The sequence below is a fragment of the Pleurodeles waltl genome, chromosome 7, assembly GCF_031143425.1.
Source record: "Pleurodeles waltl isolate 20211129_DDA chromosome 7, aPleWal1.hap1.20221129, whole genome shotgun sequence".
Lineage (NCBI taxonomy): Eukaryota > Metazoa > Chordata > Amphibia > Caudata > Salamandridae > Pleurodeles > Pleurodeles waltl.
In genome coordinates, this window is record NC_090446.1 from 64,451,883 (window position 1) to 64,473,580 (window position 21,698).

Consider the following 21,698-nt stretch of genomic DNA (forward strand, 5'->3'; position numbering starts at 1 on the left):
TTTGTTTAGATAAATATTTCCTTTTTTTTCTAAACTGGTGTTGTGTCATTTTGTAGTGTTTTCATTAAGTTACTGTGTGTGTTGGTACAAATACCTTACACCTAGCACTCTGAAGTTAAGCCTACTGCTCTGCCAAGCTACCAAGGGGGTAAGCAGGGGTTAGCTGAGGGTGATTCTCTTTTACCCTGAGTAGAGTGAGGGTCCTTGCTTGAACAGGGGGTAACCTGACTGTCAACCAAAGACCCCATTTCTAACACTCCTGGTAACGGCAAAATCTCGACGTAAGCATTGAGCTCCTGATACTTGTATGAAGGAAGAGAAAAACTAGTGATTGTGCCCTATCACCAGTTGTCAGGATGCACAGGCCTCCATGTCAGGGAGGACACCGTGTTTCCTTTTACAGACCATTGTAAGTTACTTCAGTCGCCTTCCTTCATTTGAAATGTACTCCCTGACTGCGTGGGTTTGTTAAAAGGGGAGCCTGCCCTGGAGACATTGAATCCTCTTGATGCTGACTCAACTCCTTTGGCATCTTTGGCTACTCTTTAGCACAGCAGGATGGCGTTTTCCTGCAGAATCCTATATCTTCCGCACATTTTCAGGTGTAATAAAGACAAGGCATGATGTATTGTTCCTCTTGGCTGCTAAAATCAAGGACTCCCTGCGCATTGTCAGAATGGGCTGAAAAAACAATGCATCGGCTTGAAGCTCCACGCGCACAAGTGTACGGGGCTGTAATTCTCTAGTGCCAGCACCTTGCTCCAGCCCAAGATCCTGAGAACCTCTGTCCACTAATATCTCCATTCCACGTTTTAGCGTTCTAGTGAACCTGTTTCTACAGGTGATACTGCATGAATTCAGAAGACCGAACTTTCCTTTTTTTTCCTTAATATTTCTTTCTCTTTCGCTGTTTTTGCAGATCCCAAGTTTGTACTTTCCTACTCTTGCCACCTTGGCTGTGATATCCGGAAATCGCAGCGATCAGAGGAACGTGGTGGTAAACAGCGTGAAACCTTTTTGTGTTGGGCAGATGGAAAAACAAATCTACAAGCCTGGGGAGACAAGTAAGGAAGGAACAGATGCACTGATTGGGAGCTTGTGGTGTGTCTGTGGTCTTGTGGCCTTACATGATAGGCTTTGTGGACCCGGCAATCTACCTCTACTATTGATTTTGTTATACTGGGCCTGGGGTAATTGTCCTCTTAAATGCACATACAGTTCCAATTCTTGGTGTTTGATTTTATTTATGTTTTCAGGTTTCGCCTGCACAGCTCTTGCGCTGTGTTTGTGAAATCTATTGTATTAAACATATCTTAAAATGGGCTTACATCCCGCCTTCCCTTCTTATTGGTTCATGAGCTTGTCAATGTTCTTTTACTCCTTTCTATTGGATGTAGGCGTTCTTTTCCTGTGTTCCTTGTGTGCTTTTCTCTGATTAGACTGCCATCGCCCAAGAACTCATTCTCATCCACCGCTTGCTGCTTTGGTGGTAGAACTTCTTTAGTTTGATTGCCTCACAGCGTTTATTGTTTAACTTTTATTACCTTCCCATGGCATAGCGCATTCCTGGATGAACAAATTTGTGGGTTTAAATAGCATGTTCTTTGCTTTGTTGGCAACCCCATGTATTTAAAGCCTCCTTTAACACAGCACACCGCGAGCAAGCAGATTCACTTGCCTTTTGTTGTGGACATTGTATGCCTGAACGGACAGCATTTCACAACTACTCTTTGTTTCACCCATTTCTCTTCTATGCAAGACTGTGTTTAATAACTCTGTGCCAGACTTGGAAAAGTTGAATGAAACAAAAATGAAAGTTTACCCTCTTAGGTTTGACCTTTGTTTCAAGTACATTTCAGACTTTGTAGGTATTCCTAAAGAATTTCAGGATCTCTGCTCGGATTCTTTAGCTGTCACAGATTCCCAAGATTACCAAGTGTAAGCACTTACCGATATGGAAATGTAACGGGAATACAGCAATGTCTTTTTTGTTTATTCAGAGAAGAGAAAATATGTTTTCTCGTTGACAAACTTCTTTAAAAAAAAACACATCAGTTTTGGGGTGTTTCCTCTTTAATCCCACCTACTCACTCACGTCCATGGTAGGAGTAAATCTGCGTACTTTTTATGGTGGGAATCTACAGTATACATCCTTTAATAATCCTAAACGGCATGCTCCAATGTATGCTGGGGTTTTGCACAGCTGCTGCAACTGCATGCATATTGACATCTCCCGCACTGTCATGCATGAGCACATCTCCCGCACTGTCATGCATGAGCACATCTCTTTCACTGTCATGCATGAGCACATCTCCTGCACTGTCATGCATGAGCACATCTCTTGCACTGGCATGAATGAGCACATCGCTTGCACTGGCATGCATGAGCACATCTCTTGCACTGTCATGCATGAGCACATCTCTTGCACTGTCATGCATGAGCACATCTCCTGCACTGTCATGCATGAGCACATCTCTTGCACTGGCATGAATGAGCACATCGCTTGCACTGGCATGCATGAGCACATCTCTTGCACTGTCATGCATGAGCACATCTCTTGCACTGTCATGCATGAGCACATCTCCTGCACTGTCATGCATGAGCACATCTCTTGCACTGTCATGCATGAGCACCTCTCTTGCACTGTCATGCTTGAGCACATCTCCTGCACTGGCGTGCATGAGCACATCTCTTGCACTGGCATGAATGAGCACATCTCTTGCACTGGCATGAATGTGCACATCTCTTGCACTGGCATGAATGAGCACATTTCTTGCACTGGGATGAATGAGCACATCTCTTTCACTGGCATGCATGAGCACCTCTCTTGCACTGGCGTGCATGATGACATCCCCTGCACTGTCATGCATGAGCACATCTCTTGCACTGTCATGCATGAGCACATCTCTTGCACTGTCATGCATGAGCACATCTCTTGTACTGGCGTGCATGAGCACATCTCTTGCACTGTCATGCATGAGCACATCTCCCGCACTGTCATGCATGATCACATCCCCTGCACTGTCATGCATGAGCACATCTCTTGCACTGTCATGCATGAGCACATCTCTTGCACTGGCGTGCATGAGCACATCTCTTGCACTGTCATGCATGAGCACATCTCTTGCACTGGCGTGCATGAGCACATCTCTTGCACTGGCATGAATGAGCACATCTCTTGCACTGGCATGAACAAGCACATCTCTTTCACTGGCGTGCATGAGCACATTTCTTGCACTGGCATGCATGAGCACATCTTTTTCACTGGCATGCATGAGCACATTTCTTGCACTGGCATGCAAAAGCGCATTTCTTGTACAGGTCTGTATTTTCGCATCTCCTGCTCTTGTCTGCGTACAACAGCTTATTATTAATGATATAGGCGAAACCTATAGTATTTAGCTATGCTTGTTTTTTTTTTTTGCAGTTTATACTGTTTGAACGTGACCCAAGGGATTTAGAGTGGTTACATGAACACCAGATTACATTAGGCAAGGTCGGATTCATTTTTTAAGGAACAGGGATATTAAGTGATGTTCCCTAGAACCGCATGATATTCGAAGGGTTATAAATCTACCACCCACTCGAATGCTCGCACCCCTAACTCAGGATACTGTGGAAGGGATACCCACTTAAAGAGGTTTGCCCATAGGGGCCTACTATCATAATGCGAGGTGACAAATTTGAGGAAAAAAAATAAAATAGAAAATAATGGCGGACGCTGGCTGCTTGGAATGCCAAGGATGTCTGTTTCAGGAACTTAGTCTAGGCCACCCTTTCGACCCCTGGTGTAGGGGTTGAGTAGTCACCTCTACCAGGAATTGAAAGCTGGCACTGGAGGGGGCTTATTTTCTTGAGGCCCTCTACTGCACAGTTGAGAAGGTAGTAGACTTTAAGTGGAGAAGTTCCTTTTAGCTCGAACACCCAGACTAATTAAAAGCAGACTTTGGAACGGGTCTATATCAGTCCTTGTATCCATGTCCTTAACTTTACAAACAAAAACGCTGCTCAGTTTCTCAACTGTGACAGTACACACTCCTAAAGCAATCCATGTCAGTAATACAGTCCCTGTTTCTATATCAAGTTTTAGTTCCTATTGCATTTCCTAAGATTGTTTGCTTTTTCCAAATGTTGTGTTACTGTACTTTTTTTTTCCAAGCAAACTATAGCTTTAGTATACATCAAATTCTGTACTGAGTCTACTCCAGGCCTCTGAGTGACTTCAGTTTGTGAATGAATGGGTATTGATCCCCTTAGAATATAATTTCTTTTTGTTTAATGGGAATTCTTTTGGCCAGATTAAGGGTGTGGCTATAGTGGGCTATTTTGCCCCATATATTACAAAACCTGTATGTAGATGAATTTGAAGAAAAGGTTATGTACAGTGGAACCAATAATTATTTGAACAACATGAAACGCTGGCTAAAATACATAGAAGATGTTTTATTAATGTGGCATGGCTCTATGACCCATCTTGTGGAATTCCATAAGCGGCTTAATGTACAGACTACTAATTTTCATTTTACAATAGAATACAATCATTGTTCTATTAATTTTCTTGACTTGAAAATCTTTCATGAAGATGGTCATTTGTTTGGGAGTTTATATACAAAACCAACTTCAAGGAATACTCTTCTCAAATACACTAGCCATCACCCATTTAATTTGAGAGCTAATCTCCCATTTGGGCAGTTTTTATATATTAGACTTAACTGTACCAGAAAAGATGATTATTTCAATGAAGCAAAAGCATTGTGTTCTAAATTGATCACTAGAGGATACCCCTACCAACTGGTTAAAGATAATTGAAAAGAGCATGGTATTATGACCGTAAGGCCCTATTACAAGTGAAGGAGAAACAAGTTCAGTCTAAGATCACATGTGTAACGACCTTTGAAACAGAGTCTAATATGATCAAACAAATTATCCTAAAAAAATGGCATTTGTTAAGTACAGGACAGATTTATCATGATAGACCCTTATTTGCCTTTAAAAGCAGCAAAAATTTAAGGGTTCAACTGGTCCGAGCCTACAATGATCCTGAACCAGTTTTACTGCACCAATTATGGGGGTTGGAACACGTTATTGGGCATTACCCATGTGGTAATTGCAATGCATGTGGTACAACTTAAATAGTTAAAACATATAAGATTAATGATATTAACTGGACTATCAAACATCATTCTAATTGTGGTTCTAAAAATGTGGTGTACTGAATTGAATGTCCATGTACATTATTTTATATTTGGAAAAACTACCCAGGAGGTAAGGAAACATATTACACAGCATCTGTCGCACATTCGATGCAAAGTAAAGAATGCTCCCCTTGTTGAACACTATTTGAAAATGTCTTGAGCACCAAATGCAATGAAGTGGTGTGTTTGAAGTTGTGAAATGCCCTAAACGTGGATGTGATGTGGATCACCTGCCTACAATGCTCGAAAATAGATGGATTTGGATGGCCAATACTGTGGAGAAAGGATTAACTCAACAGGTGGAATGGCAGGTTTTGGCAACCTTGCAGCATATGCCTGGTATCTTGGTGGTATGTGATTGTAGGGATTTGCTGCAATTCTTCTTTTACCTTGGTTGGATACCTTTTGGCTGCGGGGTTATGAGGGTGGCATAGATTGAATGTGGCGACTCTGGCTTTACTTACTGGTAGTTTGCTTTCTTTGGTGAGATCCAGTATTTGTAAGCTCAGGGAATGTGATCCTGTATGGGGCCCCATACTAAGGTCTCTGTATCAGGAATTGGACTATTTGACCACTGAGGTAGCTATGACTGCATAGCTGTTTGTAATAGGATCCACATTTACTTTGATGTTTGAGAGGCCTCTGGCTTATATAGGTTTGATTTGTGTATCATATTGTTAGTCATTTATTGTATGTAATGTTTTGGACCGATTAGGAATTTGTTAGATGGTCTATTCTGATTAGATCTGATGAAAGTTACTCAGTTCCAAGATGTCCACCACAGTATTGTGGACTGGTTATGTGATTTTTAAGGGGTAAGGCCTTCCAAGTGTTTGAGTAAGATAGACTATTTGACCACTGAGGTAGTTATGACTGTACATCTGAGTTTAATAAGATCTTCATTCACTTTGATGTTTGAATGCATCATATTGTTCCTCATTTTATGTATGAAATATTAGGACTGATCAGGAATTCAGTATTTTTAATGAAAGATATTCTGTTCCAAGATGGCCACCGCAGTTGTGTGGATAGGCCATGTGATTTCTTAGGGGCTATGCCCTCTAGGCATTTGGTTAAAAGGGACTGTTTGTTTGCGCGCCTGAGCTTTATGATTGATTTGATCCTGGTGGGAGTTTACATATCTATGGTGAAGTTAGTAATATTTGTGTCTAATGGTTTTATCTTCCATAGCGACCTGAAGTTGAGTGTGTTTGTGGAAATCTGGTTAATGGGTTGGCGTTTATTTTGTCTTCATCTAGATTACATTGTCCTTTCTTTATACTGGAGTAACTGACTAGCAGTAAGCATGGTCCAGTGGGAGCCCTGCTATTGTAGATTGGATGTTAGAACTTTACTATTGACTTGGTATGTTTTTTGTTTAGTTGGATGTGCCGGACAAAAAGGATTAAGCATTGCTTTTCTAGGAGGTTGATGCTCAAGCAAGTATTAATATGGTGTGTTGCTTTATTTTTGGAATTGGTTTCAGGTATTAGTTGGTTCACTTTGCCTTAGGGGTATTTAACTTTTGGCAATTGTTTAAGGAGCACTGTGGGTGATTTTATTTTATTTTATTTATGTGGATGTGTATGTGTGTGTGTGCATATACATATTTATATATATATATATATATATATATATATATATATATATATGTGCGCATATATGTGTATGTACACTTTTTGGTGTAAATTTGGTGTTGCATGTTATGACGATGTGAAAAATGCAGGTTTTACACTGAGGTTTATGTAGGCTGTTTGCCTTCTAGGTGGATGATTCACTTACATGTATAGCGTGGTTTGTTTTCTACTGCGTTTAGTGGTGTACAGTGTTTTAATAATGTGGATTATTTATGTGTTGTAGAGAAACAATTATTGTGATTTAATTGACTTTGACACATTGTCCTGAGGATGGTCTCATGGACAGTTTGAGCCTTGGGAGACCGAAACCTCAACCTTATAATCTCCATGATGCAATTTATCGCATGAGCTGCTGGAGTCCATTAGGGGTGATTTCTGATTGTTTGAAAGACTGCTTATAGGACTCAAACCTCTTGTGGTTGGAGAGCCAGGAGGGTTGGTCCTCTCCGTCTGTCTCTTGGATGTAAACTGATTGTGGACTAGAGGGGTCACCACTGCGTTTGTATAAAAACACTAAAAATTCTCTTTGTTGGTTTGCTATATTGATGACTATATTATTGGTGAATATATAAAAATGTGTAATTTCTCCAGAAATTAATTACACGCTGTTTGAAGTTTTATTAATTTATGGAATTTGATTTATGGTTAATTACCACATTAATAATATGTAAGACAGCTGAAACATTTGTATGCAAAGGATTCCTCCATGAATATTGTGTTTGGGTGGTTATGAAAGGCACGACTGAGAGCTCTGAAGCTGAGGGTGAAGGTAATGTGAGGTTCTCACAGTGTTTGACAGTTGGTCATAAAGGTGGTCAGACTATGTACCCATCCGATCCTTGACCTCTCTGCAGAGCACAAAGCACAATGGCCGCATATGTGGCAATTGTAATTGTGGGAAGGTTTGTGAAGGACGTTCCGAGTTGTCAAAATTTGGACATCACCTAAGGAGAAGAAAATTCAGAAGAGTGGTGGATTGCCTTTGTGTGGAGATGGGCAAGAGGAGAGGATGAAAGCAAGTGAGTTCAGAAGAGAGTGAAAAGATATTCTGAAGAGGAAAGAGGAGTGAGTTATGCAGACAGAGAATATGAGACCACTACTGCCCCACAGTCCTTAGCAATGACTAATTCACAGTCACATACATTCCGAATTGAAACATTTTCCAATCTAATAATTTCCAACAAAATCATAGTTGGTTCTTATTTCTTTCATGCTGCTAGGAGGCGTTGTCAAAGACCTTAGGAATGGCTTGTTTTAGGGGCATGTTTGTTGTGTTATATGTCACGATGCAATAACAGAAAATTCAGAGAAAGGCACCAAAATATTGTTCTGTAGCACTTATTTGCTTTCATCTCCTCCACTTGGCCATCCCCCCACACACACAATTTACCCACACACCTGCATTTAATTTTGTGTGAATCACAGGACTTTAGTTTACATGCTAAGCCACACCCTCTATTACATAGGCCACGCCCTTTGGAAAGGGTTGGTGGTTATGCTTCTTGGACAGACACCCATCTTTTTTCATCCCACTTAAAGCACTGGTAAAGGTTTAGCTCAGGGGCTGTGGCAGGGTGTGTGAAGAATAGTCATACCAGAGTCATCTCCTGAGGGGTCACTCAGAGGTCAGAAAAACATGTGTTGACAATCCTTATTAATCTCTTTCTCTTCACTCCACAGTGCGATGTCGAATAACCTGCTTAAACGGCAATTTACTTCCAGATCCCCAAACGGTGAGTGACGTGATCTTAATATTAATGTATCCAACACCCAGAGGCCTGGTACTTGTGTCCATATCTGAGTGCATAATTACTGCATCACATGTGCAGCAGAACTGCATCAGAGATGGAATGATGTATGGAGGGAGTAACTGGTGATTCTTTTTTGGGTGACTCGGGGTGAAAGGTTAGGGGATTGGATAAACAGAACAATGAGGCGGGAAGCAGGGGATTACATCCAGCCAGATTGAGGAGGGCAGTGGGAGGGGCCCACAAAGATGTAATCTAGTCAGGGGGCAAGTGGTACCCTGGGAGAACATAGAATGCCCTGATTACTTGCCAGTAATCGTCATTACTCCTAGTCCTACTGGTCTTCCTAACAGTCATTACCTCATTAGGGAACTCCCTCCCAGGAAAGAAAGGAACTTAGGAGAATTAAAAAAGTAAGCCCCACCCACCCACTTGGGTGCAATATAATCAGTAACTTTCCCAGAATCCTCCTGTTGTATCTAAGCAACTGTCAAAGGCTCGGAGGAAGGGTGAATGCTATTTTAATGACTATGATGTGTAGGATTAAGAATAATGAAAATATAGTATGTAATTGAGACATTACCTCTGTGTCCTTCGTCCTCATCCCAAATCACATGCTTTGACAATGAAGAAGAGACCAAACTCAAATAATTTACACCCAAACCCTTTAATGCATACTCATAGAAGAAAATTAACAAACATAGCAGCCCAGATTACCCTAGTGCTGATTTCAGAACCCCACACCAATGTTTGTGTTCCCATCAACAACATTATTCAGTCTGTAATGCTTGATGAAAGTTAAGTCACAATACCAAGTAGCTGCCAGTAGAATTCTGTAATCGATACTCTTTGAAACTCAGCCCAAGAGGCAGCCATGCCCCTCAAAGATCACCCCTGAACTACACCAGCATCGGAAGAACCCAGATTAGTCTGAAGAACCACTTACTGAGAGTCGACTTGGTTGCTTTTTAACCTCTTTCCACTTGTCCAAATTTCTCAAACAGATGACCTGTCAAAACCAAGGCTTTAAGCACTGTAGGACGATCCTAAACAGGAGAAGCGGGTTTTGACATAGGGCTAGAGATAGAATAGCTTTTAAAGACCCTAGCAACCATAGACTCCTTTTCCTTTTTAAGTTTCAGAAGCTCCCTAAAAGCCTCAATAGTAAACCAATGAGCCTTAAGAGTGGAATTGAAAGATTAAGATGAAAGCTGTCCACCAAAAATTGCAAGACTGCTGAAAAAGGAGCAGAGGAAGCAGAAAGATCATATACCGAACTCAATTGTGAAAAACAGCCCAGTGTCTAGAATAAGAGTTCAAGGTTGAAAGTCTTCTAAAATTCTGAATTGTTTCTGCGGGGATAGAAGGAAAACCCTTACCTAATAAGGTTTACCACTCAACCTTCAAACCAAGAGAGGCCATTTTAGAGATGGAGGGCGAGAGGTCCTGAGAGGAGAAGGAACTGACCGAAGGACCCATTGAGGACAACAAGACATTCTCTTGAAGATCAGGAAACAAGAGCGTCTCGGCCAAAGGGAAACTACCACAGTCATCTTTAGCCCATCCAAATATTTTTTTGCTATTTTTCTTTGAATCAGAGAAAACGAGGAAAAGCATAAAGAAGTTGTGGATGCCACTGCCTCAGAAAGTGTCTGTCTCCTGAGCTTCCATTCTCTGGAAACCTGGAGCAGAATCTGCAAACCTTTGCATTGCTCCGTGATGCAAAGAGATCTGGATAGGGGTCAAACCTTTTGAAGGTCTTTAAAGATTTTCCTGGACAAGGAAAGGTGCATCTAAGAAGGAAATGCCCTGCTGAGGACATCCACCTGTGAGTTACCCATTCCCCTGATTTGAATCACCAAAAGACACAGAAAAATGTTTTTTGCTCAGAGACCAACAGCTGTTGCTACCAGATTTAAAGTCCTCAACCTGGTGCTGCTCTGACATCATGTTGTCTATTTGAATCAAGACATCCTTTTGTAAGCTGAATAGCTGAACCCCAGGAGAGCTCTGTAAGCAGCTGTCAATTCTTTCCGATTCGGCAACCCGCTCCCTTCCAATCTCTACCACTTCTGCTGATAAGAATCCTGCAAATACGTTCACTCTCTACCGTATCTTGATGGCATCTGTTAGGATGACTGCTGGTTGGCTCTGATGCATGTGCATCCCCTTCTGTACATTTTCTACAAAAAGCACAGCTACTGCTTGACCTGGCTGCAAAGATGAACTGGATGGTCCAAGGGATGAATATCTGGACCATAACAACTGGGGAGATGTCACAGAAGAGGGCGGAGATGATGCAGAGCCCAAGGACCCATGAAACATATGCCATCATGTATCCTTGCGAATCCAGGCAATACCTTACTGATGTCAGTGATCGACAAAGCAGTCTCCTGACCAAAGACTGAAGTAGAAGCACTCCCTCCTGAGGTAAGAAAATCTTCCCTAGGTCTGTTCTGAAGATAGCTACGATGGAGCTGATCTGTCTCGAAGGAGACAACTAACACTTTGGAGTGTTGAGCAACAACCCTAGTTTACTAATTACTGGTCTTGTGCCCTTCAGTGTCCTGGAAGTCTCCTCAAAATATGATCATGAAGAAGCCAGCCATCTAGATACGAGTAGACAGGAGTCCCTGGAAGATGAAGAAAAGCCACCCACAGAGCAATGATCTTCGTCAATACTCTTGGGGCTGAATTTATTCCAAATGAGAACACCATAGATTGCAATTGCAGATCTCCTACCACAAATCGGAGAAACTGCCAGTCTGCTCTAGCTATGGAAACTTGCAGATAAGTGTGCATCAGATGGCATGTAATCATGAAACTGTTTAATGGGATCAAAGGGGTGATTCTCTGTAACATCTCCATCATAAAACTAACATCTGGAATTAACTAGTTCAGGCAACTCACATCTATGACCAGACAATATCCGCTGTGACCAGAAACATTATAGAGTTGACTCCCAGACCTCTCTCCTTGAATTGGACCATACAAATTCCTCTTTTCTTCAAAGAGAGGCAATTCATTCCATCAATGTCTGCTCTTGGCTGAATATTGGTAGTAGCCACCTGAATTGTTCCTGACGGGACTAGAGGAGATAGAAACTCTGTGTGATACCATGACTTGACAAAATTGAGCACCCACCTATTCTTTGTAATGTCCTGCCATCCTCAGATAAACTCCCTTACCCAACCTGCAATAGCAATAAAGTCGATGCATAGTCAGGAATTCTGCTGCTTACAACCAGATTCCTCCTTTTATTTCTGGAAAGAGAGAAAATAAGACTTCCCATGAAATTTGAATGATTGATCAAAGGACTGCTTCCCTGAAGGCTGATACAAAGATTTCCATTTAGAAGACTTAGTTGACCATGAGGATTCCCTTCTAAATGAAGAGTGTTTCCTATCCTTAAATAGTCGATGCAGTCTCTCTTCCATTTTGGCACCAAACAGTCTAAGACCATCAAAGGGCATCCAGAGAGCAGTAGAACATTGTGCCATATCTGTATTCCAGTCCTTCAGATACAGTTTGTGTCTGGCAGCCATAGATGCATCAACTACCAAAGCTGCCGATATGACCACACCCAAAAGATATATTACACAACAACTCAACCTGGCATGCTATAGCTTCCAGTAAAGAGTCTCTCTCTTGTGCTGTCTGGAAGAGAGGCTTAGGATCCATAATGAGAGATTGTGCCATGTAGGCATTGTAGACCCCTGCTCTGAGTGCCACTTGGAATCCAAAGAAAACCTTCTTCATGGAAGCATCCACCTTCTTATCTGCCGGATCCTTTAAGATATTCTCCTCAGCCAACCTTCCTATTAGACTGGCAGCCACAGAGTCCACATGAACCACATTTGGTAACTTGATGTCTGTCTGCTCCAAAGGATATATCTTTGACATAAACCGGAGCAGAGAAATCTCTTCAGGATTCTACCATTCCTTTTTCACCACATTCAAAACAAGTTGGTGAATGGGCAGAGCTGAACAAGATGGTTTCCCGAGCTGCAGAAGTATCTAATTCTTAGAGGAGGAAGGCTAATCAAGTGTAGGAAACCCCATGTTAAATTGAACATGGGAGAGAATATCCTGTAAACCTTCATTAGAGACAGATTTGTATGTTAAATCTAGCGGAGAAGAAGAATCCTCACTAACAAAAGAAATGTCAGAAGCTGAAAAGTGCTCCCCAAGAGATTTATAGGAGGAGTCTTTGAGGGCCCACTCTTTGGAATACTTATGCAGCACCTTAAGAGTCTCAAAAACAATCCTCCAGATACTCTCCTCCTCATCTTCCCCCTCATGCCTCCTACATTTCTTAGGGAAATAGGGAGAAGAACCATCCTCTGATGCAGAAGAATAAACCCTGGATAGAGAAACAAGTCTCCATTTTGCAGAGTATTAAATATAAATACATGGCTTACCTCCTTGGTGCTTAATAAATACTGTTGCTTCTCTGCCCGTGGTAGAAATAAAACACATATGTAAGCCAAATCCAAACAATGAGCGAGGCCAACCAGCCCCAAGGCACATGCCTGTCCTCTGTGCACTACTCCCACAGTCCGCACAGCTGGGGAGGCCAGTCCTGTTTTTTTCCTTTAGAATTCTGTAGTCTTAGTTAACCCAGTATAAAGCCATGACTACTAGTCCCAGGATTCTGATCATTAAATGGGACTGGCCTATTTAGTCATGTATGAATCTGGGAAACTTGACAGCTATGTATCAGTCCCACAGGATGAAATCTCCCCAGGAGAATTCAGACCTGTAAGGAGTCCACCACCTCTGCCCGCGGGGTACAACTCTAACAGAAACCCCGCAATGAAGGAAAGAAAAGTCCTGCAGCCCCACAAACAAACCAATCCCTGCCTCGAAGAATCTTTATCCTGCACCCACTATCTAGACAGAAAGAAACAACAGGCTAAATAATATATGGCACCTCCTGTGTTTCTTTCTGTCCTGCAAATGAGTTCCCTCATGACGTAATGAATGGACGTAGAGGTAATGATGCTGACATGTAGGTGTGGGTTACCTTTGGGTGAAAGGAGGGCATCATTTAAGAAGAATTAGACAATGTTGTCCACCGAGGTTGCAGAAGTAGGGTTAGTGGGTTGCACTTTTACACTGATCACATAACCATTGGCACCCCACACTGTTTCTCACTACGTTGGTGCAGCAGCCACACCCAAGGACCATGCAATGACCTGGGTTGGGTCTGGATTATGAGTGGTTACTCATTATCCTGTTCTTTGTGTGGTTATGCAACCTCTGCTCCACATTCTACTTTATAAAGTTGTCTGGCTCTCCTTTAGGCAGTGGGTTGTTAATTCTGGTATTAGCCAGGTAGAGTGGTCTAAGAAAAGGGAATGAGTTACCATTAATCACAAAATTTCATTTATTCTCTTTTTCAGGTTAAAACATTTGAGGTGTCGGTGAGTTACATCCAGCTTTTAAATTCAAATTGTGGTAATCGTCCTTGAGAGGGAGGAGAAATGGGGGGGAGTCACAGGGGAGGGGGGAGTGCACACTCTTTTCCTTCACCTTGGAGCTGGGAATCTTGAGACTTCTGTTCTTCATATCAAAAAGGGAGCTGTACATCACTTTTCATATGCACAATGGAGGGTGTTTGTGTTATGGTTCATACAGGCGTCTAGAAAGTGATCAGAGCCCATGTAACATTGGCACCACACATCACGTCAAGGATGTATGGTGGAATAATGACTATATTCACAACAAATGCCTTTACGATGATAGTCTTCACAATTTAAGTCTTAACTTTTTTTATTAGCATGCTTTTACCATGACCCACCCAACCTTAAACTATATAACCCTTGTCATCCCAAAACCCATACCCACACTAAACCCTAAAAATACCCTTGCCACCAAAAACCCATACCCATCCTAAAAATACCCATGCCACCCAAAAAACCCTGCAGCCAACCCTCTATAAAAACCAATACCAACTCACCGTGCATACCGGGGGTTGGCCTCAGTGCCTGGCCTGCAGCCAATCCCTGTAGCCAACCTCCTATAACCACCCAACCCCTCGCCATGCAGGGCCTTCTGCCATGCGTGGCACGGTTGGCCGCAGGGCCTGGCCTGCGACCAATCCCTTATAAACACCCAGCCCTGCACCATGCACAGCCTTTGGCTGTGGGCAGGCCCAGGCTTCGCAGCCAAACCCCCCTATAACCACCCAGCACCATGACACTTACAATAGGACATGTTATGACAAAGAAAAAAAAAAATTATTTGACGAGCCAAAAGAGTGAGATCAACTTTTTGTATGTACCCTAACTTTTTGAAGCTGGAAATAATTGAAAGCTAAGAAATGACCAGTGACACATCTAGACTAGAACCCTCACCCTTCAGTGTGAGGATCTGAGACCTTAACCACTAGGCCACAGATGATTCCTTAGTGGAAAGTTTTCAGACATCTCAATGACATTCTACACAATAATGGTGTTTGGGAAAAACATTCTGAACATGAGCAAATAAACAGACAAACTGCTATGAGATGACAAGATTTGACTCTTCAACCTACTGAGTGACAGTCCAAGAGCTTTACCAGTAAGCCAGATATCACTCTGTTCTGCTGTTCATTCAAAATATAACTATAATATGCTGTCACCAAGCATCTTGCTTGTGTGCCGCTTGGAAGTCATTCTACGGAGAGACCATTCCCATTGTTATTGCAATGGTCTCTCCATACATTGACTTCAAAGAGGTACTCAAGCAAGATGCTTGGTGACAGCACAGGCTCCCCACATCCTGCGGTACCCGGCATTGCTCCCACAAGCGGGGAGGGAGCTGCTTTAACTAGTAGCTCTCTGCTTAAGGGAGCAATGTTTTCATCTCTTTCCCTGCATGCATATATGCATGCAGGGAAAGAGATGAAAACTCTACTTCACAAAGTGGGAGCTGTTTGACAGCTCTACTTGCTGAAAGTGGAGTTATGGTTGCTTTTGGTTGGTGGGAGATGTCAGCTCCTACCAAGCAAAACCAAACTGCTACCTCCTGAGGGTGAGCACCTTGGGAGGTAGCAGGAAGCAGCCCTGAGGGGGGCGGTCTCCAGGGCAATGTATGGCTCCACGAGGGGATGGGGGGGGGCCTGAGTTAATCCCCCTCCTTCATTCAATTTGGCCCCAGGTAGGTGGTGATAACTAGGGCCAGGGGTCTGCGACTGACTACCTCATTATTACACATTAAAGCCCCAGAGGGGTGGTCCCCCCAGTACATTTGGCCCGGGAAGAAGGCGGTCCTCGGGCTTCAGTAAGTAGTAGGAGGGTGCACCCTGCGCTCCCTCCTTAATATAATATGCTCTTGGACCTGGCCCATCTGGGGGTGAAAATAAAAGCAAGCGCGGGAGACGGTGCTTTATTTTTTTAGTTTTTTTTAAATCACAGCAAAACTCACAAATATTCATGGTTATCACAGTAATCTTTTTTAAAAAAAAATCTTTTTAGCCCTGGGGTGTCCTTGGTGGACCCCTGCATTAAGGTTAGGGGGGTAAGGGTAACAGTACTACTTTTTTCATTTTATGTTTTTTATTGAGACTCGGTTGAAGCTGAATCTCAAAATGACTGCCACACTTCCTGAAGTGTTGGCAGCCAATCAGATCTCTGCACGAGATCAGCAATATTTTTAAATTCATTGCGACCCTAGAGATACAAATTTGGATTTCCTTTAATTTCTCACAAACTACTGAACAGATTTACACCAAATAACAAAAAGCACTCTTTCTGGGCCAAGAGCTGCCTTCCTGCCAATTTTGGAGTATTTCCGTCCAGTGTTTTTTTTGACTTGCCTATATCTTTGGCACCATTTTATAAATCATCATGAAATTTTCCCAAAAAAAGTGCGCCCAAGGTTCTTGTTGTGCATGGAACGTTTTTGGGTGATCTGATAAGCGGGGGCCCAAGAAGAAGGAGAGGGGAGGAAAAAATTGCATTTCCCATGTTAATTCCCATATTTTCTTTAGACATGCCTGCAGCCGTAACCACAGGATGGAACTGCACCAAATTTGGCAGAAATGTGGCTTTTGGCCACTGATTATGCCTTTTGCTATTCAGTGTAAATCCTTTCAGTAGTTTAAGAGAATTTGAAGGCAATCCAAATTTGTATATCTAGGGTCATGACAACTTCACAAATAGTGCAGCTCTTGTACAGAGATTTGATTGGCTGCCAACAATTCAACCACGAAATGTTGGCAGCCATTTTGAAACTCAGCTTCAGCCAAGTTGCAAAAACAAGCAAAAAAAAGAAAAGGGGGCAGGGTACTTTTACTCTAACCCCCAAGCCTTGGTGCACGGCGAAATTCACAAGTCGTGGTATCTCCAGGAAAGGGCTGCCGTGAGTGGGAGGCACCCGCAGGACATGCCTTCGACCTCTGTGTGCACAGTGAACTGGGGTGGCTCTGAAGGGGCATGCATCTAGCGTTCGGATGCTTGGTTGTCTGAGGCCCTGTGCTGAACACCCCGGACACTGACCATCTGACTCAGGATACCAACAGTTGCAGCTCCCGCTGCCAGTGCTATGACCCCAGCACCAGGGGAAGAGCACATCTGAGCCATGCAGCCGCCAATCCGTAGCTATCCCTACATAATGGGGAATGGGTTCTGTTCCCTGGCAGCGCAGAGTATTCCAGGTCCTGCCGCTGCTTACTGTGGGGATGGACTTCTTCTACAGGCCTGTGTTCTACGACGACTCCAACACCAGCTGAAGAAGGCAGAGGCAGTGGCTGCCAAGTACCAGCAGCACCAGGAGTCCCTTTCTGGGCAGCCGTAAGGGTTGTACGACAGCGGCTTTTAGGCACCCGTGGTGGCACTGAATTTGGGTGACCAGACGTCCCGGATTTCCCTGGACAGTTTCGGTTTTTAGAGGACTGTCCCGACACTTCTCTTAATTTGAAACAAATGTCCCGGTTTTTGGGACAAAGGTCAAATCATTACATAAATGTCCCGGTTTTCGGGAAAAAGGTCAGATTATCTAGAGAAGTATAAGTTCAAGGTATGCTCTCCTTCAACAGATGCCTACAACAGGGTGACCAGATTTTGAGGAGCAAAAACCGGGACAGGTCAGATATAAGGACTAACGACTTTTCACTCACTTTTATATCTGGCATGTCCCTTTTTCGCGTAGCTTTGTGAATGTGTGCCTATACATGTGTATATATATATATATATATATATATATATATATATATATATATATATATATATATATATATATATAAATAAACACACACACGCACATTTACAAGACTATACATATAAAATTAGCTAGGCTTGACCGCCCACCCTGCACCCCCAACCCGCCCCAACCAGCCCCCACCCACCTGTCTCTGCCTCCCACTCTGTCTCTTTGCTGGGAGCAGGGAACTGTGTTGCCTGACAGTAACAGATACATTACTTTAATTATTGCATACTCTGTAGGCATCTGTTAAAAGAGAGCATACCTTGAATTTATGCTTCACCGGGACATTTATGTTATATTTTGGGTGGGAGGTCAAGCCATAACTAATTGTATATTATGTATAGTCTTGTAAATGTGTGAGTGTGTGTGTATATATATATATAAAAACACACATGTATAGGCACAAGTTCACAAAGCTACGCAAAAAAAGCGGGCCAGGCCAGATATAAAAGTGAGAGTAAGGACTTTAGTCCTTCTTTTATGTCTGACCTGTCCCGGTTTTTGCTCCTCAAAATCAGGTCACCCTACATTGAATGCAATTGAGCAGAGATCCTCTCACGAGGGTGTAGTCTTCCTCACGGACTACATTTTTACCACGTACATTATTTGGTTATTTATCTGAAAGTGCTTCCTGCAACGTTCTCCGTTAAGTCCGAGTGTTTACCAACTGTCTGCAGCCCTGTAGCGTGATGGGGGGTGTATGGCGGCTCCCGCTGCGCGTCAATGTGGAATGAGTGCCTCGTGCGAGCAAGTATTTTAGTTTGAAGCTCACTTTCGATATTGCACTTGCAGACATAGTTGTTTACTTAAATAATTTCTTCACAACAAGCATAGTCCATTTGTGGGTCTGCTCAGTTTACTGTTCAGAGCTGCACGCACATGCGGCTTCGTGGCACTTTGCAAAATGACCCTATCGTTTTTTGTTTTTTTTAAGTGCATTCATCTATTTCTGTAGAACGTATAAACAATGAATTTGTTATGCACAATGAATAAGCACATCAACTATAGAGAATGTTAGGCAATACTTTCATTGTTACATACACATTACTGTATCATGAATTTAGTCTTTCAAGTGAACGTGCGCAGAGATGCTTGTTGACAATGAAAAGAATTGTAGAGGACATTATATTCCTCATTAAAAATTCTTTTGTGGGAGGTGCAAGCATGACCGTGTAGTCGGTGACGCGGTGCTGATGGGAGAGCTTTCCGAAGTCCTGCAGGTTGGGAAGAGTTGGATGGGTGCTACTTGTTCTTTCTGTGTTTCTGCCTCATCTTCAACCGACTAATTGGTTATCACTTACATGCAAGCCTAGTAGTTGTTGCTGTGACTGTTTGCTTATGAGTCAAGCTAATTGGCATGTGGGCTCTCTTTTTTTGTACTCACTCAAAGACCCACACAACCACTCACACACTGCTGCCACTACTCACACACCCACTCACACACCAAGACAGTCACTCACACACCCATACAAGCACTCACACACCTACATGGCTACTCATGCCCACCCACTCACACACACATAGAACCACTCACACACCCACTTACACACCATTACACTCACACACCCATACAACCACTCACACACCCACAGACTCATACACCCAGTCATTGACCAATACAGCCACACACACATTCACTAACAGACCCATACAGCAACTCACACACCCTCTAACAGACCCACACAATTCACATGCCCACTCACAGTCCCACATGACTCACACACCCACAAAGAGACTCACAGAACCACTCACACACCCATTCAACTACTCACACACCCACTCACACACCCATAGAACCACTCACACACTTACTCACACATCCATCCAGCCACTCACACACCCACTCACAGATCCATACAGCAACTGCACACACCCAGTCACAAACCCATACAGCCACTTTCGCACCCACTCACCGACCCATATAGCCACTCATACAACCATTCAATGAGCCACACTGCCACTCACACACCCACTCAGAGACCCAGACAGGCACCCACACAACCACTCACAGTCCCATACAACCACTCACACACCTACTCACAGATCTACACAACCACGCTCACAACCCCTCACCAACCCATACAGCCACTCACACACCCTCAAAACCACTCACACACCTGCACAACCACTCGACACCAGTACAGTCACTCACACACCCATACAGTCACTCACACAGCCTCTCACACACCCAGACACTGATACATCCAGTCCCAGATCCAGAGAACAAATCACACACCCATACAGCCACTCACACACCCACTGATTCACCCATTCATCCATCATATAAGGTTAAAGTAAAGTTATAGTTTGGTGTGTTTTAATGTAATATGTTCTAATTTAAAAAAAATCATACAAATTTAGTCAAAAAACCTGTTACAGACATAAAATAAAGTTAGGAATTATAATTAAAAAGTGTACAAATTCACAAAATCAACAAACGTTACATGGCCATTATAGTTACAACTGCCACTACAAAACCATACAAATTCACTGAAAAAAATCCAAGGTTACAGGGACAATATTGTTAGAAAAAACATTAGAAATACCCTAAATATTCACTGAAAAATCAAACTTCACCGAGATGTTATAGTTAGGAAAATTACATTAAAAAAACCTTAGAAATTCACTGAAAAAAACAAAGGTTAAAGGGACATTATAGTTAAGCTGACAATTCAAACACACATGACCATAGAAATTCAGCACTTATAGTTACCTCACCTAACTATAACTTATGCACCTGCAATGCACTGCTTATGACCTCACATATTACATCACTCATGACATGGTCAGTTGTAAAGCCTTCATAGTAAAGGCGTCTGTAGCTCCTCTGTTGCTAATACATAATTCTGGTAACCTTTATTGGTGCACCAGTGGCGAGTGGAGAAATTGTATGGATTGAGATTCTAGAGAGGCTGGCTGAAATCAACTGAAGATAAATTGATATACTCGGGTATATGATGTGCATTTCTGCATGTTTAGCCACAGGAAGTAGTGCCACACAAACAGGAGGCAGCCTGCCAATCAGATCATGCTTGTCAACACTATCTGAGACTGACGAATGGATAAATAGTTACTTTCGGGACATGCAATAGGCAGGACATGAAAGCTTTGCTAAGCATACAAGGAGAACCAGAAGGATGCACATGTGATAGCTTTACAGGATGCTTCACGCCCCACCCCTGGGTAAGTAGATGTGATGAAGCAGCCCATGGAAGCCATTGTTCCCATGCCCATAAACATCCTCCTATTTTTGCTGCCCTTCTTGCTGAGTTTACAGAAAGATACACTTCCATGAGCTTAATATTAGGGCAAATTATCCAGCTTCCTGAGCCAGCAGCAGTATTGCAGTCTGAGCATCAACTTCCAGGGACACACACAAACACACGCACAACATTGTAATGCTGACTTGGGTAACTGAAAAATTTATATGTCTGTCTTTCTCTTGCAGCAGCACATATGGGAGGAAGGGAAATATGAGGAATTTACTTCAGCCCCATCACCCTTCCCTTTCATCATTATCTTTAGACCTGGATTTTTAGGTCTGGCTTGACAGTTCAACTCTCCCCTGACCTTGTGATCATATTGTTGTTCTTCCGCTACAAAGACTGCTTGCATTGAGCTTTTTGGCTTGTGGCAAAGTTTACACTCAATACAGTGGAACTGAGTTGGCTATGGTGTCAAGCCAATGGCCATGGCTACAGGTCAGATTTGTTTGTTATGCCATTTTTTTGACAAAGGCACTGAGCCTGAATTATCAACTGTGAAAAGCATACGTTAACGTTAAAAGGCATTACACTGTAGATTATTCCTACTCTGTATTAAAGCTTACAGATAAGTATGTTGATAAATGTGATCCCACAGATTGTAGTGTTGGCCACCTAAATTGACAAACGGTGGCTTTTGAAGATTTGTACTTTCAGAATTCTTTT

General features: G+C 42.7%; 1 protein-coding gene across 1 annotated transcript in view; it reads left to right on the forward strand.

The window, feature by feature from the left end:
- The window catches only part of LOC138303637 (alpha-2-macroglobulin-like), a 219,002-nt gene that overhangs the window by 23,639 nt on the left and 173,665 nt on the right, over window positions 1-21,698 (forward strand). Inside the window, exons 3-5 of the mRNA XM_069242934.1 lie at window positions 920-1,064; window positions 8,513-8,565; window positions 13,986-14,006. Of these exons, the coding sequence (XP_069099035.1) occupies window positions 920-1,064; window positions 8,513-8,565; window positions 13,986-14,006 (219 nt within the window). The remainder of the gene's footprint in view (window positions 1-919; window positions 1,065-8,512; window positions 8,566-13,985; window positions 14,007-21,698) is intronic.